Consider the following 27,474-nt stretch of genomic DNA (forward strand, 5'->3'; position numbering starts at 1 on the left):
GGCAGGAATTGAAGATGGGGAAAGTTGAGGCCTTATGTACTGAGAGAAGGAATGAGTTTGTACATAAGCACACCACTGTTGTACTGTATTGCAACCTTCTCCATCATTTTTCCTGACTTGACAAAATACATCTGGTGTGTGGGCCATTATATGAAAACACGCAAATCTTATTAAGAGTGTATTGGTGGCGCTTCTGAAACGCTGGAACATTAGCTGGTGTTACATACTTACACACACATTGCTGTCACCATCGAGCCACTGGGAAACTTGAGCCACGCAAACAGAATTGTAAGCATTTGGGGATTTTTAGCAATTTGTATTATTAAAAATAATTCTAATTTGTTTACTCCACCTTCTGTTCTACCCTGTTGAACCCTTTTCTCTCCAGACAGCCAGGAGAGGCAAATTGACCTTTCAAAGGTTGTATTCCCTCCAAAATGTCTTCATTACGCTGAGAGTAAGAGCAGAATCGAGCTAGGGGGTGAAACAAAGCTCCCTTGCACCCCTGAATCGCCCAGCAGTACCATTCAATGGTCCGAGGCACTGATCATAAGTTTTTCTGTGGGATTGCTGGGCAAGGCTTATTTCTTTTTTGAATGGTACTGAATCAAGTCATAGAAAAGTCAAAAGGGGAAAAGTCATCTCTTCTGCACTAAAAGCTAAATCTGATTTTTTTTATTTTTGTTACATTTGTATCCCGTGCTTTCCCACTCATGGCAGGCTCAATGTGGCTTACATATTATATACAGGTATTTATTTGCACCTGGGGCAATGGAGGGTTAAGTGACTTGCCCAGAGTCACAAGGAGCTGCCTGTGCCTGAAGTGGGAATCGAACTCAGTTCCCCAGGACCAGAGTCCACCACCCTAACCACTAGGCCACTCCATTCTGCTGAAGATGTCAGCAGGGAGGTCTGCATAGATAACCTACTATAGCAGCACCTTTCTGGTGGCTTGTTCCTGGAAGACATTACATCACATCACAGTACCCATATTCCTCATCTACCGCAAAGTTCTATGTAAATTACAGGTTATAGAAGTCCGGTTTGCCTGGGATGTAACATTGTAAAACAACTATAACTTAGATTGCAGGTATTTGTGAAAGAGACAGGTTTAGACCACCTTCCTAAATGTGCTGTCTGATCTCTGAAGGTAGAGTATTCCAGATCTTGGCATCTTGATGAGAAAAGGATAATGTAAACAACCTTCTGGATCCAATACCTTTAGGACAATCAATCAATAGATTTTAGGGGTAGAAGGAACCAATTTTGGCATGCATCATGGTGCTTTACTGTGCAGAATTTTAAATATTAACATAACACAATTTAAACTCAGTCCAAGTCTCCACCTGAAGATCAGCTAGCCTGAGAGAAATAGGGACAGAGCCACCGTGGCCCGTGTGACTTGGAGTTAGTTTTTCATAGTGTGGTTATTTCTATGAAGATCTGCGAAAAGAATTGTGTTTTGTTCTAATTTCTTCTCATTTTCTTTGTAGTGGCTTGTAAAACGTGCCATTGAAACACGAGAAGAGATAGGAGACTATATCCGCAGCTATTCTGTGTCCCAGTTTCAGAAAACTCACAGCCTGCCTGAGGTAAGAGAAAGGAGCATTCGTCCTCCATCTCCCACCACAGTCCTGAACTCCATATTCAAAGTGGAACATTCGCATTCCATTTTTCTATGGTTGCTAATATCCTCAGCATTTTGATAATGTCAATTGAATGGTAAATAAATGTCTGTTTTGCCCACAGGCAATAGTGTAATTAGCTCAGGGTGCCCAGAAAAGATTTCTAGCTATGAAGTTTCATCTCTGAAAACTCTTGCTGCTTTATTGGCTGCCTTAATTGTTATTGGGTATTAATTGAATCCGAGGAAAGTTTTTGAATTATTTTGTCAGAGCTGGAGATCTGCAGGGACACAGTTGGTAACTATCTGTGCAGTCAACTGAGAGAGTTCAAATTCTGTAATTATTAAAGATGATTTGGATCCTCAGAAGCTTAGCTACAATTGGGTGGCAGAGCAGGTGGGGGGAAGAGGGGTTGGTGGTTGGGAGGCGAGGATAGGGGAGGGCAGACTTTTATACGGTCTGTGCCAGAGCCGGTGATGGAAGGCGGAACAGGTGGTTGGGAGGCAGGAAAAACTGCTGGGCAGACTTATACGGTCTGTGCCCTGAGAAAGACAGGTACAAATCAAGGTAAGGTATACACATGAGTTTATCTTGGGCAGACTGGATGGACCGTGCAGGTCTTTTTCTGCCGTCATCTACTATGTTACTATGAGGCATATTTTCAAAGCACTTAGCCTTCCAAAGTTCCATAGAAACCTATGGAACTTTGGAAGGCTAAGTGCTTTGAAAATATGCCTCTATGTTACTATGATTTGTCTGAAAATCGCATTGTTTATTTTTGCACTTCACTTTTTTTAAAATAGAATTTGATAATGATAGAAAGACTTAAAGTCTTGTCAGGCAAAACATCCAGTAAATAGTAGGAATATATTCAAGGTGAATAATGTGCATTAAGTAAAAGTTACCATTCCTGGACTAAAGGTCCACAGCTGAGAGGAACCAAGATAAGGAAAAAGAAATCCATGGGAAGTGGAAACACAGGTAACGAGAAAAGGAAAGTAAAGGGGTTTCCTTAAATTAAACTTTATCTTACAAATCAAATTTGGATAGGTCCCAAGGAGTCCTGCATATTTAAGAAATGCCGCAGCTGCAAAAGTTCAAAGAAATGATATACTTTTTTTCTTTAAAGAAGATAATACACGTTAGACCACTACTTCAGCAAGAATATTGGGTACCCATTTCAGCCAATATCCACGTGAAAATTCTCTCCATGGTCTATAAAGGTCTCCTACCCAATGCTCCTGATTATATTTCTAATCTCCTGCTGCTTCCCCACAGTCCTCCCAGCATCATTTATTGCAACTTCCCTCTCTTTCCAGCATCCGACAATATTACTCATGAAGAGGCAGAGAAAGCAAATAGAATGTTGGGTATTATTAGGAAAGGAATAGAAAATAAAAATGAGGATGTTATAATGCCTTTGTATCTCTCCATGGTGTGACCGCACCTTGAGTACTTTGTGCAATTCTAGTCCACCACATCTGAAAAGAGATAAAGTGGAATTAGAAAAGGTACAGAGAAGGGCGATGAAAATGATAAAGGGGATGGAATGACTTCCCTACGAGGAAAGGCTGAAGCGGCTAGGGCTCTTCAGTTTGGAGAAAAGATGGCTGAGGGGAGATATGTTAGAGATCTATAAAATAATGAGAGGAGTGGAACAGGTTGGTGTGAAGCTTCTGTTTACTCTTTCCAAAAATACTAGAAAATTTAAAACATCGGAGAAAATATTTCTTCACTGATCATGTAATTAAACTCTGGAATTTGTTGGCAGAGAATGTGGTAAAAGCAGTTAGATTAGCGGGGTTTAAAAAAGGTTTGGATCGCTTCCTAAAAAAAAAGGCCACAGGCCATTATTAAAATGGGTGGGGAAAATCCACTGCTTATTTTTAGGATCAGCAGTATAAAATGTTTTGTACTGTTTTGGAATCTTGACAGGTAGTAGTGATCTGGATTGGCCACTGTTGGAAACAGAATACTGGGCTTAATGGACCTTCGGTCTCTCCCAGTATGGCAACCGTTATGTACTTATGTACATTTACAGGGGAAACACAGTTGGAAGCGAGCTCCCAGCGATAACACTTAACGTTGCATTTCCAAAAGCTTTTCCTTCTTTCCTGTGTCTTCCGAGAGACACATGGGAAAATCTAAATTTGATCACTCAGAAAACAAAACTGAGAGGCTTGAAAATTTGTCTGAACAAGGTCTCCTTATCTTGTAGAAATACAAAGGATTCCAAAAGTATAGATCTCGTTTTAATGTCTTCTGTCTGTTCCACTAACATGATATATCCAAACTATCAGATGACACTTCTAGCAAGGACTGTTAATGAGATTTAAAAGTCTTCTGACTAACTGACAAATAGAAGTATTTGCACTGGAAAATTATTCTTAAATTCAGGCTTCTAGTACAGTTCTCTACTTTACGTTGTATCAGCAATCTATCTCCTGCGACTTGAAATTGATTTTGTGGAATTTGAGTCATTACCGATTCCAGGTGCATAGTCTTGAGAGAGAGTTTCAGCTTGCTTCTTCAAACCTTGCACTTGTGTCGCATTATTCAAAGAAACGGATACAAAAGAACATACTACAGAGGGCCATCCAAATAGAATCCAGCGTTTATTTTGGCCAGTCTTACCGAAGTCTGTAAAGCTGCCTCGTGCAGGGAGTCTGGCCGAATTCTCAAAGAATGCTCCCCATCTGTCATCTATAGTAGAGCAATCGTTCAACTTTTTACCCATCTCCTTCAGAATCAGTTAGTGCTGCCCAGCTTCTGTAGCGAGCAGAGAGGGGGAAGTTCTCTCTGGCTGTGCTAGGAAGCAGTATAAATCTGGTATTTTATGAGTTCAAGTCTCTTACATTTTCAAGCTACTTACACAACTATATAACAGACAAGGTCAGCACCTCAGTGAGTGATGTCTAGACTCAACAATAAAGGATATTTTTTTTTTTGAGTCTTCTCAATTTTAACTTGTTTGCCTGTAGCAGAAACACAGATCTGCTTCTCTATTTTTTGGTCCCTCTGTCTTCAGATCACCTAGCAAAAATGCACTAGCAATATACATGGCTTGGCCCATCCTTTATGTTCATTTATTCATTTGCAAAACCTCACACAGATCAAAAATGCTGTTTGTAAAATGTTGGTGTACTGAAAAAAAAATCAGAGCAGTTTTGCAGTGTCTGCGTTTAAACAGGGGAAAAGTCTCAAATATTGCTGCCTCCTGTTTCGTTCTCGGGATGGCACGCAAAAAAAGTCGTCATCGACTAAAAAAACCCCTGAATTGATAAATTTTTTTTCTTTTTTTCTTCTAATTTGTTTTATTTTATGTTCATTTTGTGCTACTAAATTATTACATATGTATCGTATGTTCAAAAGGTTCTGAGTCAAACACTCAACTAGACCTCATAACTTAACTTGTCTATTTGTGATAAACTCCAGCTTGCGTGTTGATTCCAACGGTCCCGTTTCGTTGTCTTCTTCAGGGAACCACACCGCACGTATCCGATAATCAATGTTTATCGCTGGAGAACTTGTATGCACACTGTCTTATTTCACCCCTCCCCCCTTGCCAAATTTCAGTCCATTCCATTTAATTTTCAGAAAGTTATGTTTCTCTCAGGTGGGCGGGTAGGTAGACAGATGCTTCTTGACTCCTTCCTGTATAATTCTTTCCAATTTCTGTTGGGTTGGAAAGAATTAATTAAAACAGCAACAGAATTCGGTCGGCAAGAGATGAAGGGAAAGCCAGAGGTCATCCATGGTGTATGACCTTTTAAAAAGGTAGTAATGTGAGATCTAAGTCTGAAAAATAAAATTGGGCTGATTAAGCTGCCTTACAATTCCTATCTTTTTTTCACCTTTATGTTTTTGTAGCCTTAACTTTAAGGACCTTATATATTTTTTCAGGTGCTAATGTTGCAGTTAACTAGGAAGGAATTTAAGGTAACCTTCATAAGTCTCTTAAAGCAATTAAGTAAGGTGTGATAATGAGAGATGAAAAATGGAGATGATTGTAATGCAGAGAGAGATGTGGACTGTCACAGGTGACAGTCACTATTCAGTGATTTTCACTTTTGCACTTGTGGGCATTTTCCATTTTATTGATTAAAATACTTGTTGCCATTTTGGTCCTAAGCAGATGCTGCAAGATCATCTGAAGACAGGATTTACGAGGCTGTGGAAGTTGCTGCGGAAATGTAGAAGACACTTTGTTTAATAAGATGTCACAACTAGTACCTAATGGTTAGCGCAGTGTCCTGAGAACCAGGGAAACCAAGTTAGATTCCCACTGCAGCTCCTTGTGGCTCTGGTCAAGTCACTTAATCCTCCATTGCTCAAGGTACAAAATAAGTACCTATATATAATATGTGAACTGCCTTGACTGTAATCACAGGCAATATCTGAAATCCCATCCGCTTTTCCTTTCCCCTTATCTAATGTGCCCTGCAACCAGGAGTACAATACCTCTTAATCTGGAGCACCTATGAAAAGTTTAGCTAGTTAAATTTGCATTCAGTCCTTACAGATTCTGGAATCTTAAAAGATGTGTACATATTGGTGCTAATTTCTAGATAGTTCTCCTGAAAATGAACTGTAGTAGGTGTAGTACAGATTATTCCTCTCAGGCAGGGAGGGCAGAGGTGGAAATGAAATTCAGGGAAAAAAAATCAGTTGAATGCAAAAGTAGGGAAGTGAGAATTATTATAAAGACGGGGTCAAACCTTTTGGTATTTACTTGCCATCATATTCTGTTTTCTCTCAGTAATGAAAGCACGGTGATATGTGTGATAATATGGAAAACTAGGAACATTTTTCCTCTCTGACTAAGCAAACACTGTTTAATTGGAAACAGAATGACCTATCTGCTGTTAAGCTCATTAACTCGGTTGATGTTTAATCTTTCATTCCTTGATTTTATTTATTCTTCATTTCCTTAAAGGATGACGATTTCGTACAAAGACGAGAAAAGGCCATTAAAACCGTCACTGATATTTTTGTGAGTATGCTGTTTTATGATGAAGTCTTTAGTTAACTCATATCCACTAAAACTGTCATCATATTCTATATGGTGTTTAGCGAGCCGACGAGGGAAAATACTTGTGGCTTGCAGAGTGTGTGCATTGGGTGCCCAGCCTGAGTAGCTGTGTTATGACACTAACATTAAGCACAATTTGTGTTAGTGAGATTGGGAGCCGATGTTGATTTGTGTATTAGGAACCCGTATGCACATCTACCAAGAGCATTAGAAAACACTACTACTACTACTACTTAACATTTCTAAAGCGCTACTAGGGTTACGCAGCGCTGTACAATTTAACATAGAGGGACAGTCCCTGCTCAATGAGCTTACAATCTAAAAGACAAGTGAACAGTCAGTCCGAAAGGGGCAGTTACATTGGGGCAGTCTGGATTTACTGAACGGTAAGAGTTAGGTGCCGAACGCAGTATTGAAGAGGTGGGCTTTAAGCAAAGACTTGAAGATGGGCAGGGAGGGGGGCTTGGCGTAAGGGCTCAGGAAGGTTGTTCCAAGCATAGGGTGAAGTTAGGAAGACAACTGGATAGCCTTGATGGGCCAGTTGATCTTTATCTGCCATCCTGCCTTGCACATCTGTGCCCATCTGGAGTTTCCAATCTTTGAGCTTGATATCATTTGTATAAGAATCGAGTCTTTCTTACTAGTCCTTGCAGCACTAGTTAATGAAGCTTCACGGAGCTGAAACCGAGACGTGAGGCAGTGCACGGATAATTACCACCTTATATCTGTTATGCTCAGTTGTTGCATAGTTAAGATGTGCTTTTTTGTCTTTGGATGATTCTTTCAGGATTTGCCTTCATATCTTGTATTTATTTATTGCACTTAGTGTCAAAACATGTGCTGTAGGATTAATAGTCTATTTTAGAGCTTGGTATCTATCTGAACTCTAAACTTGGAAAAATTGGGTGTAGGAGTATAAATTTCAGCCATGGGAATAGATACAGGGAGCTCAGAAGTGAGGAGCTAGGAACTTTCATTTCGATCCATTTCTGTGCTCATCCTTTCTGTGTTCAGATCAGGGTTGCCATATAAAAAAAAAAATTCCAACACAAAACAGCCCAAAAACCGCACACACCCCACCCCCGCCGTCATCAACCCTGCCCCTTCCATCAGCCCCGCCCCCACTGTCATCGCCCCGCCCAAAATGTCAGCAAACCCCGCCCAAAACATCACAAACCCCGCCTCTGTCGCCATTAGCCCCACCCCCGCCAGCCGAAAAAACCGCCCCAAAACCCGCACAAAAAACCCAAAACCAGCCCAAAAAACCGCAACCCGCCGCGGGCAAAAGTTTCCCGCAGCGGGTTGCAGAAAACCGCCCATCTGGCAACGCTGGTTCAGATCTGCTGAAGGTCGGAGGTGACCAAGATACAGTTCAAACCTGGTTTCCTAAGTTCTTCCTTTTGTAGTATACTCTGAGCCCACTGCATTGTGGGATTTTCTTCATGAATAATTTTAAGACTTCAAACTATTAAAGAAACAGTAGTTTGAACTGTAACTTCCTTCCTCTTTCTCTCCTTCCCTTCATGCTGTTACCTCACATATGGAATCACTCTGGTATTAGGCTAAAGAGTGAGTTAATGGTTACACTTGGCTCAAATTTATTTTGAATTAGAGGTCCTGTCTGTCTTCCGTTGCTCAGTGCGCTCTTTAATTAAATGCCTGTTGCCTTACGTGATAAGCCACAAGTTCAGCCTGAAAGCCTGATGTTCACTTCTAGAACAGATATGTGAACAGGTACAACAAAATTTTATAATCCAGACCTCTGGGAAAAGGACCCTGACCATATGAAAGCAAAGGTTCAAGGGGAAACGCTTGTCTTGCTCTGACAAATATTCAACTTCCCCTTTGCGGGCTGCAAAGCTCGGTCACCCAGTCAGAGCAAGGAGTTCATTGTAAGTGCGGCATAGACAATGCCACTCATTACCAGCACTGTAAGGAAATTTAAGACTTGCTTTTGATATTGATGCAGTGTTTTGTGTTGGTAGTGATGTTTTGTTTTTGTTTTTTGCTCTGAGTAAGTGTGCTTTCTTATAAGGTAGAGTTGCTTTTTGGAAAGAAAAGTGCCAACCACTCGGATACCATTAGCGAAATGAGGCCAGAATTGTCGGTGTTGATTTTTAGCATGACTCATCAGTTTTAAACTGCTTTGTTTCATATTGTAACTATTTCAGTTAAAAAATATGAAAGCATAAAGTACTGGGAGCATGTGTGTTTGTGTGTACGCTTGTGTATGTATCGGAGAACATTTCTTGTATTACTACGAGACCAGCTCCTCTCTCATTGTACTGCCTTTCCCCAGACTCTCCCTTTTCTCATGCCCTCTTCCCCATTTTCTCCTTTCTCCCTTTTGCTAGCTCATCTCTTTATTTCCTACCTTCTCAAGGCTGTATGGGCTCGCTCCATTTTCCTGCTGTAGTTGACTGCCTTCAAATATGGGTATGCTGTAGCAGGGTAATGCCATTGCTCCTTGTATGTCTTTTTTTTTTAACTTCTATTGACAGCTTCATAACACAGACACAAATTATAGCAACTTGAAAACACATTTTCCTTTTTGAATACAATCTGATATCCCTAATGCTACCCGCTTTAATCTCGTCTATCCTTCCGACCTTTCCAGCTTTCTATTTCCATTGCTGAAAACCATCCCCGCTTCCAAATATGTATCATGTATTCTGGCGTATAGCTTTCAATGTAGTCGTTAGATAAATATTCTATCTTCTGTAGGACCTGGTTTATGACAACACACAAACAGTGGATCCAAAAGAATCCTCTCATAAGTGGCGTATTCTTAAACAAGGACGCCCAGCTCAGAAACGACCAAATGGAGCCAGCATTTGTTGTGTACTGGTCCCCCTGACATGCCAGGATACCAACTGGGCACCCTAGGGGGCACTGCAGTGGACTTCACAAATTGCTCCCAGGTACATAGCTCTCTTACCTTATGTGCTGAGCCCCCCAAAACCCACTACCCACAACTGTACACCACTACCATAGCCCTTATGGGTGAAGGCGGGCATCTAGATGTGGGTACAGTGGGTTTGAGGTGGATTTTGAAGGGCTCACATTTACCACCACAAGTGTAACAGGTGGGGGGGGGGGGGGGGGGGAATGGGCCTGGGTCCGCCTGTCTGAAGTGCACTGCACCCACTAAAACTGCTCCAGGGACCTGCATATTGCTGTGGTAGACCTGAGTATGACATTTGAGGCTGGCACAAAATATTTTTAAAGGTGTTTTTTTTTTAGGGTGGGAGGGGGTTAGTGACCACTAGGGGAGTAAGGGGAGGTCATCCCCGATTCTCTCTGGTGGTCATCTGGTCATTTAGGGCACATTTTTTGACTTGGTCGTAAGGAAAAAAGGACCAGGTAAAGTCGTCCAAGTGTTCGTCAGGGACACCCTTTTTTTTCCCATTATGGGTCGAGGACGCCCATGTGTTAGGCATGCCCAAGTCCCGCCTTTGCTATTCCTCCGACGCCCCCGTGAACTTTGGTCGTCCCCGTGACGGAAAGCAGTTGGGGACGTCCAAAATCGGCTTCCGATTATGCCGATTTGGGCGACCCTGTGAGAAGGACGCCCATCTTCCGATTTGTGTCGAAAGATGGTCGTCCTTCTCTTTCGAAATTGAGCCTGATAGTAGCACATTTAAAACAAATATAAAATATTTTTTTGTGCTCAATTTATAGTTGAGGTCTAGAACTCATGGTGGGAGTAAGTGGGAAAAGCAGTTAATGTAGCTGGACTTAAAAAAGGGTTGGGTAAATTCCTGGAGGAAAAGTCCATAAATGATTATTAAGGTAGACCTGGGGAAAAGCCACTTATTATCTTTGGGATTAAGTAGAATGGAATCTTGCTACTTTTTTGGGATTCTACCAGGTACTTGTGACCTGGACTGGCCACTGTTATAAACAGGATACTAGGCTAGATGGCCGCTTTGACTGACCCATTAGGGTAACCCTTGTTTTCTTAGGTTTCTAGACCTAAAGAGATGTACATATACAATATACATATCCATAAACCTTCATTACCTCACATACCATATCCTTATTTACAGCCAATACCTAACATTCAATAGTTTTAACTTCTCCATATTTCAAAAGTCATCTTTCCCAACGTCTTACGTTTTGTACCTTTCCTAATGCAACTATTTCAATTAATTACCGCCCCCTTCACTCTCCCTGTTCAGCATCCAGTATACTTAATTATTCCACTCCCCCAAACTCACATACCATACCAAGATTGCTTACGCCATGAACTTTATCTCTGTCACCTTCCTTCGTTTCTTCAGGTAATTAGAATTACAACTCTGTGCATGCCATGGGGCAAAATTGGGGCTGGATTGGCCTCTTCAGGTTGACCTGGATGTGGTGCTTTGTTTCTGAATCCTAAGAAATGATTACCTCCCTTGGCAATTATAAGGCTTCAATCAGATTTGCAGTCATAATAGATTTGTTTACATTTCTTTTATAGATTGGCTAAAAAAATTGGTTCACATTGATTATTATTTTTTGCTCAAATGTTACATTTAGTTCACATTGATTTTCTTTGCTCAAATGTTTCATTTTAATGTGAAATAAAATCAATTTTCTTTATTTTTTCCAAGAGACAGCAATTAATTGAAGAGCAATTACTCTTGAGAATACATTAGCTCAGACAATAGAAAACCTAGTAATTGTCTTTATTTTCCAGTTGCTGAATTAGCTGTTTAATTACAGTTTTATTTGTTTTACAAAGAAGTATTAGGCATGCTTTAACAGTTTTCAGTTTTCTTGATGCTGTAATAACCTGATCAATAAATTAGGCCTCATTTGTGAAATACAGACTTCTGATCAAAAAGTCTGCGGCTTTTATATTAAGCAGTCTAATTGACCAAAAATCTAAATGATGAAAAAATAAATCTTGTTAAAAAAAAAAAATCCTAAAAACAATTTTGTTTATAAATGCAGCTTTTGCCGTCAATGCCTCGTGTTTAATTAAAGGGCAAAAAATGAACTGTCTCTGAGTACATTGATGCCTATCTATAGGAATCACCAATCACATAGTTGAGAAGCATGGAGAGGGGAAAAGACCACAAGATAGTGTGTGTAACTTCCCCTGGATTCTATATGGGTTGCCATGATTTGGGCGTGGATCCTAGATGCGTGTGGAAACTAAGTGCCACCTAATATTGGAGTTAATTGGTACTTATATTTGGGTTTGCCCTTGCTCTATTCTATATTACTTTGCGACTAAATTCCATTGCGTGCTATTCAAAAGGGAGTGTGACCATGAAATTAGGGGCAATGTTATAGAATACTTGCAGGCTTATTTTCGAAAGAGAAGGGCCGCCCATCTTTCGACCCAAATTGGAAGATTGGCGTCCTTCTCACAGGGTCACCCAAATCGGCATAATCGAAAGCCGATTTTGAGCAGCCTCAACTGCTTTCCATCGTGGGGATGACCAAAGTTCACGGGGGCGTGTCAGAGGCGTAGCGAAGGCAGGACTTAGGCGTGCCTAACACACGGGTATCCTCGACCTATAATGGAAAAAAGAAGGTCGTCCCTGACGAACACTTGGACGACTTTACCTGGTCCTTTTTTTCTTACAAGCAAGCCACAAAAATGTGCCCTAAATGATCAGATGACCACCGGAGAGAATCGGGGATCACCTCCCCTTCTCCCCCAGTGGTCACTAACCCCCTCCCACCCTCAAAAAAAATTTTTTTTAATATTTTTTCCCGCCTCTATGCCAGCCTCAAATATCATACCCAGCTCCATGATAGCAATATGCAGGTCCCTGGAGCAGTTTTAGTGGGTGCAGTGCACTTCAGGCAGGCGGACCCAGGCCCATCCCCCCCCCTACCTGTTACACCTGTGGTAGTAAATGTGAGCCCTTCAAAACCCACCACAAATCCACTGTACACACATGTAGTTGCCCCCTTTCACCCATAAGGGCTATGGTAGTGGTGTACAGTTGTGGGTAGTGGGTTTTGGGGGGCTCAGCACCCAAGGTAAGGGAGCTGTACACCTGGGAGCAATTTGTGAAGTCCACTGCAGTGCCCCCTAGGGTGCCCGGTTGGTATCCTGGCATGTGAGGGGGACCAGTGCACTACGAATGCTGGCTCCTCCCATGACCAAAGGGCTTGCATTTGGTCGTTTCTGAGATGGGCGTCCTCGGTTTCCATTATCGCCGAAAATCGGGGACGACCATCTCTAAGGTCGACCTAAATTTCGCGATTTGGGCGTCCCCGACCGTATTATCGAAACGAAAGATGTACGCCCATCTTGTTTCGATAATACAGGTTTCCCCGCCCCTTCGCTGGGATGTACTGTGAGGACGTCCTCAGGAAAACTTGGGCGCCCCTTTCGATTATGCCCCTCTTGGATTTCTGTGTCCAACTACCATCAGTTGGACACTAGGATTTACACCAACCTTTAGTATGCGTAAGTCCTTGTGCCCAAAGATGGGCGTGGGAATCAGCACGAAGTGACCCTTTATAGAATTGTCGCTTTGCACAGATTTTAACTTTGTGTGCTATTTATTGAGTATTGCCCATTATGTATACATGTAATGCCATATTAATTTAACATTCTGTGGAGAATAAACTGCCGGGGAGATGCAGTTTACCCATGTTGGAATCATATTAGGCTCTGATACTTCAGTTTAGCTGTAACAGAATAACTAGATGAGGGGTGGATAGCTCTGGTCCTCAAATACTGCAAGCCAGTCAGTTTCACAATGAATATGAATGAGATGCATTTGCATACAGTAAAAGTGGTGCATGCACTCATTTCATATACAGTATTTAAAGTAAGAACTTCTTGAAATCTGATAGGCTTTTGGCACTCAAGGATTGTTGTTTCCTACCCCTCAGTTAAAGCTTCTGTTATGTAATGCAAATAAACACCTAGTAAAATCCATTTTTAAGACTTGTGGTGAGCTGATGTTTGTTTTCTTTGATTAACGTTTCTGTATTTTAACTAAAGTAGATGTTTACTGTTTACTGTTTATTGCTGTGTGCCATTGCTGAGTGTGTTGCTATTGTTTTGGTTTGCTCAAATCTTCAGCATAGTGGTGAAAAGGTATCTAATAATTTGCTCCTCCAACATTCCATTGTGTCTCACTGGGATCGTAACCACCTGCTGACATCACTCCTCCAACGTTCTCCTCCAATGTTCCAATGTGTGTCACTGGGATTGTAACCACCTGCTGACGTCACTCCTCCAACGTTCTCCGTCCCCCCTCCCTCCCAGTTCCATGGGACCCTGGAACTGGGAGGGAGGGACAGAGGGAGGGGGGACCCTGGAAATGGGAGGGAGGGAGGGAGGGGGACACTGGAACTCGGAGGGTGAGGGAGGGGGGCCTGGAACTCGGAGGGAGGTGGAGGGGGCAGGGGAGAGATACTGCACATGGATGGATTGAGGAGGCAGGGCACAGAGGACGTTGCCTGCATATGGATGAATGCAGGGGAGACAGCATAATGCAGGGGAGGGAGGGGACCCTGAAACTCGGAGGGAGGCAGGGAGGGGACGACCCTGGAACTCGGAGGCAGGGAGGGAGGGAGGGGACGACGACTCTGGAACTCGCAGGGAGGGAGGGGGACAACAACCCTGGAACTCGGAGGGAGAGGGGACGACCCTGGAACTCAGAGGGCAAGAGGGAGGGTGGGGCCCTGGCACACACTCTCATTCTCACACACACACTCTCTCTCTCACAGACACACTCGCACCCAGTCTCACTCTCTCTCTGTCACACACACTCGCACATTCACTCTCTCTCTCTCACACACAGTCACTCTCACACACACTCTCTCAAACATACACACTCCGAGGAAAACCTTGCTAGCGCCCGTTTCATTTGTGTCAGAAACGGGCCTTTTTTTACTAGTATTATAGATATTGTGTTATTTGTGGTTCTTATCCTGTTGACTGAGCTGTGTGCAGGGGGCCTCGTGTTACTTTCAGCTGCCAGTGACTGAAAGATTAAACTGACGGATCCAGTCCATGAAGCTGTCAGTTCTGCTTAAAGTGAAGAAAAGTAATACTTTAAGGGTGGACTTGAGGGGTGGGAGGTGCTAAGGGTGGTCTGGGAGCAGCACCCATGATGTCCTGTCCACCCCCTCCCACATTAGAAGTACCTTGTATGGTGGAGATTCCCAAGCCCTGGCAGCGATCTTCTGTGGAGCCCCTGGGTTGTATGTGCAGCAGGAATTCAACAGTGCGCTTCCAGTCACCAATGCTGGCACCCCCTGTACTTTATAAGTTCATGTACATGAGCTGAGCATCCACAGGGAGGGTAGCTGTGTTAGTAGCTGGAAACGTTCCACGACTTCTCCGCTGCCCAGACAGCCCGAGGGGCTTCACAGAGAGGACTTCTTCAGCTGGTGGGGCTTGGGGATTCCAGCAGCAATGCCAACAATGTGTGCTGCAGCTGGGTGGCACCCTGTGGTTATACCATTGGTTTACACCATAATTTTATAGGCTTTTTAGCTGTAAAAACATGACCTACATGTATGGTGGTAAGATCAGAGTGAGGGAAAAGGCATAGTAAACTGGTACTGCTTCACAAGTTTGAAAAGCTATCACTAATGACACCACTAGTACCTCTTTTTCTTATCAGTTGGATGTCAAAACATGCAATATCAAACGAGCAGAAAAAGAATCCAAAATCTTCCACAGGGGAGCAGCAAACAAAAGAGATGGAAGTCGCAAAGACCACAAGTTTCAAGGGGATGGAGTTAAAGTATTTCAAAATCTTTATTCACCAATAATGGATACAGGCAAAACCCAACACGGGCCATGTTTCAGCACGCTAGCCTTTGTCAGGGGGCCTGTATGGATATTGAGCACAAAACTTAAGCGCTCATCTCTATTATAGGCTAAAAATACAATATAAAATGCTTTAAAAAATAGTTTAAGCACCATAGGTTGTGTAATTTGCCAAGAACGCGAATGGAAATATGATGGCTGTCTAAAGAACAAAAGCTTATTTTTAAAGAGAAAATGGGAATTTCTAGTTGATTTACTCTTTCTTTATCCTACAGGAGGTTTACAAACCTCGAAGAAAATACAAAAGACAGGATGGTGCTGAAGAGCTGACAGATGAGGAGTCGAGGGTTCATTCTACGCTTCTGGAGTATGGCTGGTAAAATGCATGTCCTCGAAGTTGACTTGTCTTTTTAGTGTTGAAATTCCCATATCCTGTTTACTGCTGGCCAGCTAGTTACTTGTTAAGAGGATAATTGTGTCACTTGTGCATGCATAGATAGTGTCTGCATGCTTTCTTTTGTAGGAGTACTAGCAGATTTTCAAAAGGAATACATCTATGTAATAAGGCTTCGAAAATTACTCCAGAAAATGTATGTGGATACTAGCTGTTGAGCCCTTTAAAACGGGCTACTTTTGGAATGGGGGGGTTCCGAGCCCCCCTCCCCGAGGTCGGCGCCGCCCTGCCTCCCCCGGAGTCGCCGCCGCCCCTCCACCCGACCCCAGCAGCACTGTAAACTTACATCACCACGCAGCAACAGGCACATCAGCAAAGCTGCCGTCAGGTCGGGCTTCCTTCTATGCCTGTGTCCCGCCCTCGTGTGACGTAACGTCGGCGAGGGCGGGACAAAGGCAGAGAAGGAAGCCCGATGGCAGCTTTGCTGATGTGCCTGCTGCTGCGTGGTGATGTAAGTTCACAGTGCTGGGGCCAGATGGAGGGGCGGCGGCGGCGACTCCGGGGGAGGGGGAGCGGTTCCGACGTCTGCAGCATGCCAGTAGAGACTTCCCTCTCTGTCCCGCCCCCGTCATCACGTATTGACGCGGGGGCGGGGCAGAGAGGGAAGTCTCTACTGCGCATTTGCAAGTGAGTACGGTCACTTCCCGTTTATATATTTGATATTTTAGAGTGGTTGTTAGGTGCGCACATACTACACAGCGTTCACCTATTTACCAGCTTGTCCTAATCCTATCCATGAAAACATTTCTGCTCGGTGTTGTGAAGCTTGCGCACCTAAAGCCTGTTTGTGCATAGTTTTAGGTACATAGGACTAGATTGATAAATGGTGCCTTAGGTGCTGGGATGATTTGTGTTAAGTATTCTGTAAAGGGTGCTCTGCGCTGAGCGTTCTTTATAGAATGCTAGTTTAGAGCGTATTTCGTGCTAAACTTTGGGCACAAGTATTTCTGCCTGCCGAAAGCTGGTGTAAATGCTCGCACCCAACTGATGGCAGGTGTTCAAATGCAGGTATCCTATAATATTGTGCCTAAATTCTGGGGACATCCCTGCTGCTCGTACCCCTCACATGACCACACACTCTTTGGAATTGCATGCTATGAAATTCAGGTGCGCATGTTGTAGAATAGGGCAGGTCCGCACAGAATTCCTAATTACTGGCAATTAAGTGCACCTAATTGACTAATTAGTTTAAGTGAGGATCGTGTCCAAATTTGGGTGACCTGTACAGAATCTGAGAGATAGTGGGCAGACAGGTTTTATACACAGAAAAGCTTAAATACTTTCACCTGCAAAAATGCCTCTTAAAATTTCCTTCTTGTGGTTGTGAGCACGGAGAACAGAGGAGGAAATATGTAAAAGAAATTTGATTTACTCTTTTTTTTTTTTTTTTTTAGCGTTGCCGAAGGTTCATGAAGCCTAGCATCCTGTTTCCAACAATGGCTAATCCAGGTTGCAAGTACCTGGCAAGATCCCAAAACAGTGCAATAAATGTTATGCTGCTTATCCTAGAAATAAGCAGTGAATTTTCCCCAAGTCCATCGTAATAATGGTTTATGGACTTTTCTTTTAGGAAGGTATCCAAACCTTTTTTAAACCCCACTAAGCTAACTGCTTTTATTATATTCTCAAGCAATGATTTCCAGAGTCTAATTATACATCGAGTGAAGAAATATTTTCTCTAATTAGTTTTAAATTTACCACTTTGTAGCTTCATTGCGAGCCCCCTAGTCCTAGTATTTTTGAAAAGAGTAAACAAGCAATTCATGTCTACTCTTATGTGGCTATAGGGTAGTAGATTATTTCTAGGGTTGCTATATTCAGTTTTACTGTACTTTGTTGCATTTATGAATTACAGATGTCATATTACTTATTTGCCCTCTGTATTATACATTGGATTGAAAAGCACAGAGCTGGGTAATCTTACTTTGTTACATTCCTTACCCAGTAATCACTGTTTGTGGGAAGAAAAGCTTGGGATGTGTACAGCAGAGCTGATAGTCACAGGAATCCTCAGTTTACAATGTAATAACTGGAGTGCATTCACTAAGGAAATCTGCAGTAGCAGCATGTAATTTTTGAAAGGGTAACTATGATAAGATGAGGAAAATAGTTAAAAAAAAAAAAAAAAAAGCGCCAAAAGGCTCAGCGGCAAAGGTTAGGACTTTAAATCAGACATGGACGTTGTTTAAAAATACCAATTTAGAAGCCCAGACCAGAAGTATTCTACGTATAAATAAAGGTGGAAAGAAGAGCAAACTACAGCCAGCATAGTTAAACAGAGAAGTGGAAGAGGCTAATAGTGCCAAAAGTACATCTTTCAGAATATGGAAAAAAAGATCTGCATAAAGAAAACAAAAAAACAAAATAAGCACTGGCAAGTTAGATGTAAAGCATTGATAAAGAAGGCCAAAAGAGAATATGAAGAGAAACTTGCCTCAGAGGCAAAAATGCATAGTAATAACTTTTTTCAGGTATATTAGAAGCAGAAAGTCTGTGAGGGATCCATGGACCCATTAGATCAAAGAGTAAAAATGACATTCAGGGAGGACAGGGCCATAGTGGACAGGCTGAATGATTTATTTACCTCTGTCTTTATTGAAGAAGATGTAGGAGATCTACCTGTACCAGAGATGGTTTTCAAAGGTGTTGATGCAGAGGAACTGAAAAGAAATCTCGGTGAACCTGGAAGATGTACTGAGCCAGATTGACAAATTAAAGAGTAGTAAATCACCTGGACTGGATGGTATGCACCCCAGGGTACTGAAGAAGTCAAATATGAAATTGGAGATCCACTGTTGGTGATCTGTAACCTGTTGTTAAAATTGTCAGTAATACCTGAAGATTGGAGGGTGGCCCACTATAATACCTATTTTTTTTAAGGGCTCTAGGGGTGACCTGGAAAATTAGACGGGTAAGCCTGTGCTGGGCAAAATAGTGGAAACTGTTATACAGAATAAAATCACTGAACACAGAAAAATATGGTTTAATGGGACAGAGTCAAAATGGATTCAGCCAAGGGAAGTTTTGCCTCACCAGTTTGTTTGCATGAATAAACGCGGATAGAGGTGAGCTGGTTGATGTAGTGTATCTAGATTTTCAGAAAGCATTTGACAAAGTCCCTCATGAGAGACTCCTGACAAAATTTAAAAGTCATGGGATAGGAGGCAATGTTCTGTTGTGGATCAGGAATTGATTGATGGAAAGAAAAGTGAGGTTAGGGTTAAGTGACTGTTTTTCAGTGGAGAAGGGTGAATAATGAAATGCCTCAGGGATCTGTACGGAGACGGATGGTATTTAGCATATTTGTTAATGATTTGGAAATGGGAACCATGAGTGAGGTGATTAAAATTGCAGGCAGCACCAAATTATTCAAAGTTGTTAAAAGACATGCGGATTGTGAAAAATTAGGCTTCCAATGGTAGATAGTTTAATATGAACCAGTGCAGAGTGATGCACATTAGGAGGAATAATCCAAATTATAGTTATTTAATGCTAGGTTCCACCCTAGGAGTCGGCACCCAAGAAAAAGATCTAGGTTTCATTGAGGACAATACGCTGAAATCTTCTGCCCAGTGTGTGGCAGCGCCCAAACAAGCAAGCAGAATGCTAGGAATTATTAGTAAAAGGATAGAATATTATAATGCCTCTGTATAGCTCCATGGTGAGACCACACCTTGAGTATTGTGTGCAATTCTGTCACTATATCTTACAAAAATATATAGCAGAATTAGAACATGTTCAAATAAGGGTGACCAAAATGATTAAGAGGATAAAACTCCTCTCATATGAGGAAAGGCTAAAGAAGTTTGAACATTTCAGCTTGAAGAAAAAGGGACAGTGGGGGGGGGGGGGGGGGGGGGGGGATGATATGATAAGAGGTCTACAAAGCAGTGAGTGGTTTAGAACGGGTAAGCATAAATCAGTTTTTTACTCTTTACAAAAGTACAAAGACTAAGAAACACTCAATTCAAGTAACTACTACTATTTAGCATTTCTATAGCGCTACAAGGCATACGCAGCGCTGCACAAACATAGAAGAAAGACAGTCCCTGCTCAAAGAGCTTACAATCTAATAGACAAAAAATAAATTAAGCAAATCAAATCAATTAATGTGAACGGGAAGGAAGAGAGGAGGGTAGATGGAGGCGAGTGGTTACAAGTGGTTACGAGTCAAAAGCAATGTTAAAGAGGTGGGCTTTCAGTCTAGATTTAAAGGTGGCCAAGGATGGGGCAAGACGTAGGGGCTCAGGAAGTTTATTCCAGGCGTAGGGTGCAGTGAGACAGAAGGCGCGAAGTCTGGAGTTGGCAGTAGTGGAGAAGGGAACAGATAAGAAGGATTTATCCATGGAGCGGAGTGCACTGGAAGGGGTGTAGGGAAGGACGATTGTGGAGAGATACTGGGGAGCAGCAGAGTGAATACATTTATAGGTTAGTAGAAGAAGTTTGAACAGGATGCGAAAACGGATAGGGAGCCAGTGAAGGGTCTTGAGGAGTAAGTTTCATGGTACCACTTATAAAAGGAACAAGAGGAAATATTTTTCACTGAATGAATATTTAAGCTCTGGAACTCGTTGCCAAAGGTTCTGGTATCAGTGGTTAGTGTATCTGGGCTTTAAACTGTTTGGTCAAGTTCCTGGAGGAAAAGTCCATTGTCTTCTATTGAGACAGACCTGGGGAAAGCCATTTCTTGACCCTGAGATCAGTAGTATGAATTTTGATACTATTTGGAATTCTGTCAGGTACTTGTGATCTGAATTGGCCACTGTTGGAAGCAGGATATTGGGCTAGATGGACCATTGGTCTGACCCAGTATGGTTATTATGTTCTTATGTATTTTAGACCTACGAAATCAGAATTTGCATCATATCAGTTCCTGGCTTCCCACCTCCACTACCTGTAACATACCTTCCCACTCATCTTTGGTAGTTTCAGAAATAATGAATGTGAAAAAAACTGACTCAACTTTTTGAAAAGTTCTACTCTGCAAGTGTTTAACCGTTGTGTTTTTTTTATCATTTTCCTTTTTTTTGGAGGGGGGGAGGGGTTTAATAACAAAACAAAAAAAAGTGAATTTTCTCAGTGATTGTGCAGGACCATGGGGTAGACAAAGCTAGGTTTCCAACCCTGCCCAATCTGCATAAGAAAAATCACAAACTGTGACACCTACAGACTGTTCCTCATCTGTTTGGGCTCAAACATGACCCGGACAACCACAAGGATTTTGAATTTTGTCCTTGCAAGCCCAAAGAAACCCTCTGTCTCCCTCCCCAAACCACTTTAAAGTGGAGAAAGGACCTTTAATAGCACAGATAAAGAACCCTAGAAATCTTCTGTGAGAGATCTGCTGACTCTGTAATTCTTAGGTCCTCTTCTGTTGATATTGCCTGTGTCCCTCACGCAGTAGCTTCATAAGTCCTGTCATGAAAGTGCAGCACTCTAAATTCTGATTCTGCACTAGTCTCAGCTGAGATTTCGCAACCTAAAGAGTGTACATGGTTGATACAGTCTGGCAGATCTGAGCAAAAGGCAGCTCCTAAGCCACATGGCTCCAAAGTGGTTGAAAAGCTTCATCCTCTCAGCACAGAGAATCTTAGTGATGCCATAGCCATAAAGCACAGACAGAAGCTACATCTGTGTCATCAGCGTTGAGTTTAAAAAAAAATGTTGTGAATAATGTTGTGAAGACATAAGTCTAGCGTCAGCCAGCATAGCCTGTAGCTAGGGAGTCCCACGTTATAAGGTCTTTTTGTGAGGACAAGCAGGATAGCAGGTGTAGTTACTTACCTAAAGCGGGTGTTCTCCATTGACAGCAGGATATAAGTCCTCACATAGCCACCTACCTCCCCAGTGGGTTATATTCTTAACCAGGCTGTAATAAAAACTCAGGTGGTCCCATGTGATAAGAGGCACATATAAAATGAACCTTTTCATAAGCTTCTCAGTGAATCCTGCTGGAGAAGCGTTCTCATTCTGGGCTGTATTGATGTCCCCATGTTTTCAGGACTTGTATTCTGCCCTCCATGGAGAACACTTGCTACAAGTAAGTAACTTTGTTTTTTATAAAGAAAAACATGGAATTTCATTTATACCTTCAGTAAAGTGGTGTGGTAACTGTGTTAGTCCACTTTTAAAGGTAATAATATTTGCTTATTTCCGATCTGAAGAAGAAGGGTTACCTCTGAAGATGTATTTAGTTAGTCCAATAAAAAAAGGTATCATCTTATTTTCTTTTCTGTGTTTTGATTTATTTCTGTTACATTTATACATTTACAAAGCCTATGAGATGCTGCTGTGTTTTCAAATTTCCCCACTTAATTCTGCTATTTATGTATATGTTCCACTGCTTAGTTTTATACTTCCCTCTTTATTTTTTACTAGCCGTTAAGCCTGTTAAAACGGGCGAGTATTGGTATGTTCTATTTTGATGTCTAACTCCCTCCCTCCCAGCTCCAAGGCTCTCCTCCGTCCCTCCCTCTCAGCTCCAAGGCCCCAGTCCCTCCCCCCTCCTCCCTCCTCCCCCCTCCCAGCTCCTAGGGCCCCCTCCGTCCCTCCCAGCCAGCTCCAAGGCCCCCCTCCTTCTGACCTCCCATGTCCAGCATCCTTCTTCCTTCCCTGCCATGTCCAAGGCCCTCTGTCCCTCCCTCCCAGCTCCAAGGCCCCCCCACCCTCCCTCCCAGCTCCAAGGCCCTCCCATCCCTCCCTCCCAGCCAGCTCCAAGGCTCCCCCTCCATCCATCCCTCCCAGTTCCAAGGCCCCCCTCCTTCTGAGACCTCCCATGTCCAGCATTTCTCCTGCCCTCCCCTCCCTCCCCCCTCCGAGGTTGCCGCCCCCCCTCCTTCCGGGCCGGGCCCTCTCCTCTCCATTAAAAGTACAGCGCCTCACCTCTGAAACCGCAGCAAGAAGATCGCCTCCTGTCGGCCTTCCTTCCCTGCCTGTGTGCCGCCCTCGTGTGACGTAACGTCGGCAAGGGCGGGACACAGGCAGGGAAGGAAGGCCAACGGGAGCTGATCTGCCTGCTGCGGTTTCGGCGCTGTAAGTTCAATGGAGAAGAGAGGGCCCGGCCTGGGTGGAGGGGGGCAGGCGGCGACCTGGGGGGGGGAACGGTAGCGACCTCAGAGGTTCCCTCCCTCCCCTTCCGTGTGGTGCACTTCTCAGCGCAGTTTCCCTCTCTGTTCCGTCATCACGTCGACGCGGGGGCGGGACAGAGAGGTAAGTCTCTACTGCGCATTTGCAGGTGAGTCGGTCACTTGCCAATTATATGTTTGATAGCTGATTTTTTTTTTTTTTTTTTTTTTTTACAACATGGTCTACTACACTTTTGCCAAAGCACTTTTCACTATTTTATCTCATGTTATTTGTCCTTTTAGATATTCTGACTCTTTGATGTGAGTATTTTCTGGTGTTTAGCTTTTTTCATTTTTGGCTTGATTTTGTGTCTTTGACAGCAAAACTAAAAAAAAAAAAAAAAAAAGCCTGGCTGCTGGTTGCTAAGTAATACTTGATCTCTCATATAAGCTGTTTCGTTTGACGTAATTAACATCTTTCAACTTGACATAGTACAAGAGACAAAAGCTGTTTGGTGTTTCTTATATAACACAATTACAAATATGGTGTATTTCAAAATGTAACATGCTGTGTGGCTGTTTATAAATAGAAAGGGGGAACTGCATGGAAGTTCTAGGAGATATTACTTTTTATTGCACTACATCATCAGTACGTTTTCGATATGTATAAATTTTACTCATCAGCCTGTCGTGGTACCTTTGCATTATCTACAGTGGTGGAAATAAGTATTTGATCCCTTGCTGATTTTGTAAGTTTGCCCACTGACAGACATGAGCAGCCCATAATTGAAGGGTAGGTTATTGGTAACAGTGAGAGATAGCACATCACAAATTAAATCCGGAAAATCACATTGTGGAAAGTATATGAATTTATTTGCATTCTGCAGAGGGAAATAAGTATTTAATCCCTCTGGCAAACAAGACCTAATACTTGGTGGCAAAACCCTTGTTGGCAAGCACAGCGGTCAGACGTCTTCTGTAGTTGATGATGAGGTTTGCACACATGTCAGGAGGAATTTTGGTCCACTCCTCTTTGCAGATCATCTCTAAATCATTAAGAGTTCTGGGCTGTCGCTTGGCAACTCGCAGCTTCAGCTCCCTCCATAAGTTTTCAATGGGATTAAGGTCTGGTGACTGGCTAGGCCACTCCATGACCCTAATGTGCTTCTTCCTGAGCCACTCCTTTGTTGCCTTGGCTGTATGTTTTGGGTCATTGTCGTGCTGGAAGACCCAGCCATGACCCATTTTTAAGGCCCTGGCGGAAGGAAGGAGGTTGTCACTCAGAATTGTACGGTACATGGCCCCATCCATTCTCCCATTGATGCGGTGAAGTAGAGATAGCACATCACAAATTAAATCCGGAAAATCACATTGTGGAAAGTATATGAATTTATTTGCATTCTGCAGAGGGAAATAAGTATTTGATCCCCCACCAACCAGTAAGAGATCTGGCCCCTACAGACCAGGTAGATGCTCCAAATCAACTCGTTACCTGCATGACAGACAGCTGTCGGCAATGGTCACCTGTATGAAAGACACCTGTCCACAGACTCAGTGAATCAGTCAGACTCTAACCTCTACAAAATGGCCAAGAGCAAGGAGCTGTCTAAGGATGTCAGGGACAAGATCATACACCTGCACAAGGCTGGAATGGGCTACAAAACCAGGACGTCAGACTCACAGAAATAGAAGCCTGCGCAGCTGCATTGGTACAAACTTAGATTGTGAGCCCTCCTGGGACAGAGAAATATCCAGAGTACCTGAATGTAACTCACCTTGAGCTACTACTGAAAAAGGTGTGAGCAAAATCTAAATTAATAAATATTTGCCAATTATGTAATTGTACTCTGAAAGCCACTTAGGTGCCCTTTTACTAAGCCGTGTAAGGGTCTACTCGTGCCAAAATGGAGTTACTGCCCGGCCACCGCATGGGTCTTGCGGTAATTTAATTTTTGGCGCACGTCCGATACGTGCGTCCAAAAAATAATTAGTATTTTCGGACACGCATATTGAGCGCGCTAAGTGGCATTTGACATGCGTAGGACATTACCACCCGGTTACCGCGTGAGACTTTACTTGCTAGGTCAATGGCTGGCGATAAAGTCTCAGACCCAAAATGGACGTGCAGCAATTTTCATTTTGCTGCAAGTCCATTTTCGGCAAAAAATTTTAAAAAAGGCATTTTTTTACAGGTGCGCTGCAAAATGATTCTGCATGTGCCCAAAGCACACGTCTACACTACTGCAGGCCATTTTTCAGCAAATTGTAAAAGGGCCTCTTAGTGAACTAGAAACTGAAACTCCTACTTAACAGTTTATGCCCATAGTAGCATAGTCTGTTTGTATTGGGGCACACGAACAGAGCAAAAATTCACAGACGACACAACAAATCTAGGTTAAATAATGTTAAAAATGAAATGGGAAGGGAAATATGTGGGGGCCTGAATTTAAATAGGGGATCCTGAATTGTAATCTACCTAAGATGCCCAGTTATGGTCAAGTTCCAAAACCATAGGATACCAGCAGTGTAGCTCTGCAAATGTCTTCTTTTAGAGGTTGTTTCAGATACTTGGTGAGTTTCAAGTTATCCCACCTCATGTTGTTGCTTCCACACCACTGCTCTTCTGCCTAGTTAGATAATGTATGGTGAATTATTAAAATGATAGCAGATGATAACCATTTGGCCCATTCAGTTTGACCTGTTGTCTTTCTCACTTGTCTTTTACCCCTCTGAACTCACAGATTCCTAATACACAAAATCATTGCCATCTCCCCCATGTCCTCCAATCCACTAGAGCTTCCGTACCTGCCCAAATAATGCTCATTTTTAGTATTATAAACGTGGGAACTTTGTGTAAGTTACCCCATCCTTTCTGGAATCTACTACTACTACTACTTAACATTTCTAGAGCGCTACTAGGGTTACGCAGCGCTGTACAGTTTAACAAAGAAGGACAGTCCCTGCTCGAAGGAGCTTACAATCTAAAGGACGAAATGTCAAGTTGGGGCAGTCAAGATTTCTTGAATAGAGGTGTAGTGGTTAGGTGCCGTACCACTATTCTTTGCCCGTTGGTTTCATTTTCCATCTCCAGCCCTCTGATCTTTATATGGGACATGATGGTAGATAGTGGACTTGTGTCCACTACATCAAACTAAAAGCATTGTCACAAAGCAATATACACACAAAAATATTGGTTACAGTTCTAATAGCATTTTCTTATCTTTGCATGAGATTATCCCTCTGTAAGAATAAACCTTTGTAGTGGTTGCTACTGACTCTGGAGATATCATCATTCTTTCTAGGTAATATTGAAGCAGATTTAGGAAGTAAAGAAATTTTAGATTCAGCCACCTGGCCTGATTATAGCCTGGATAATCTTGACCCCTCTGCTACTGAGTGCATTAACATCCTATAGGAAATTAATTTGCTGGTCTGTTCCAGAGGGTGTTTTGCCTCCTCTGTATCCTCTGTTGAAGAGCCCCAGAGAAATCAGCTGCTATAGAAATGCTAAGTAGTAGTAGATTTTACTATTCTGTGCATACTTCTCCAGAGTTATGGTAGTTCACGTATCCTCTAATGTAATTTCCTTAGGTCTCTGTAGAAAAATGCCACACGTTCCCTGATGGTCTGCAAGCTTATACAGGGTCATAAACTTAGGGCTTCCGCCCGAGGGGACCTCTTGAGAGACCTTCATGGGCCAACAAGAAATCATGTATTGCTGTTCGTCGTCGATGATAACCCTCTGCTCTGTGTGCTGGGGCAGCTAAGAAAACAAATAGAATGTTAGGTATTATTAGGAAAGGAATGGAAAGCAAAAATGAGGACGTTATAGTGCCTTTGTATTGCGACTGCACCTCAAATATTGTGTTCAATTGTGGTCACTGCATCTCAAAAAAGATATAGTGGAATTAGAAAAGGTACAGAAAAGGGCAACGAAAATGATAAAGGGGATGGGACGACTTCCCTATGAGGAAAGGCTGAAGCGGTTAGGACACTTCAGCTTGGAGAAAAGATGGCTGAGGGGAGATATGATAGAGGTCTATAAAATAATGAGTGAAGTGGAATGGGTAGACGTGAATCATTTGTTTACTCTTTCCAAAAATACTTGGACTAGGGGGCATGCGATGAAGCTACAAAGTAGTACATTTAAAACGAATCCGAGAACGTTTTTCTTCACTCAACGTATAATTAAACTCTAGAATTTGCTGCCAGAGAATGTGGTAAAGGCGGTTAGCTTAGTGGGGTTTAAAAAAGGTTTGGACGGCTTCCGAAAGGAAAAGTCCATAGACTTGGGGAATGACTTGGAGGAAATCCACTGCTTATTTCTGCGATAAGCAGCATAAAATGTATTGCACTTTTTGGAGATCTTGCCAGGTATTTGTGACCTGGATTGGCCACTGTTGGAAACAGGGTGCTGGGTTTGATGGACCTTTGGTCTGTCCCAGTGTGGCAATACGTATGTTCCCTGGCTTCCGGTAGCACTCGGTGGTGAAGATGCTTAGGCCCATTTTTTATGCACAGCATCTTGTTGTGACCCAGCCTGTATGATTGACTCA

General features: G+C 42.7%; 1 protein-coding gene across 2 annotated transcripts in view; it reads left to right on the plus strand.

Annotated features, from left to right (window-relative positions):
* LOC115459553 (coiled-coil domain-containing protein 93-like) overlaps positions 1-27,474 on the plus strand; it is a 227,635-nt gene that overhangs the window by 21,901 nt on the left and 178,260 nt on the right. The window contains exons 5-7 of one of the 2 annotated variants that reach the window (XM_030189365.1): positions 1,494-1,592; positions 6,562-6,618; positions 15,676-15,776. In XM_030189365.1, coding sequence (XP_030045225.1) covers positions 1,494-1,592; positions 6,562-6,618; positions 15,676-15,776 — 257 coding nt within the window. The remainder of the gene's footprint in view (positions 1-1,493; positions 1,593-6,561; positions 6,619-15,675; positions 15,777-27,474) is intronic. The other variant, XM_030189366.1, reaches the window with a different exon arrangement.

Source organism: Microcaecilia unicolor, unplaced genomic scaffold (genome assembly GCF_901765095.1).
Source record: "Microcaecilia unicolor unplaced genomic scaffold, aMicUni1.1, whole genome shotgun sequence".
NCBI classification, from domain to species: Eukaryota; Metazoa; Chordata; class Amphibia; order Gymnophiona; family Siphonopidae; genus Microcaecilia; species Microcaecilia unicolor.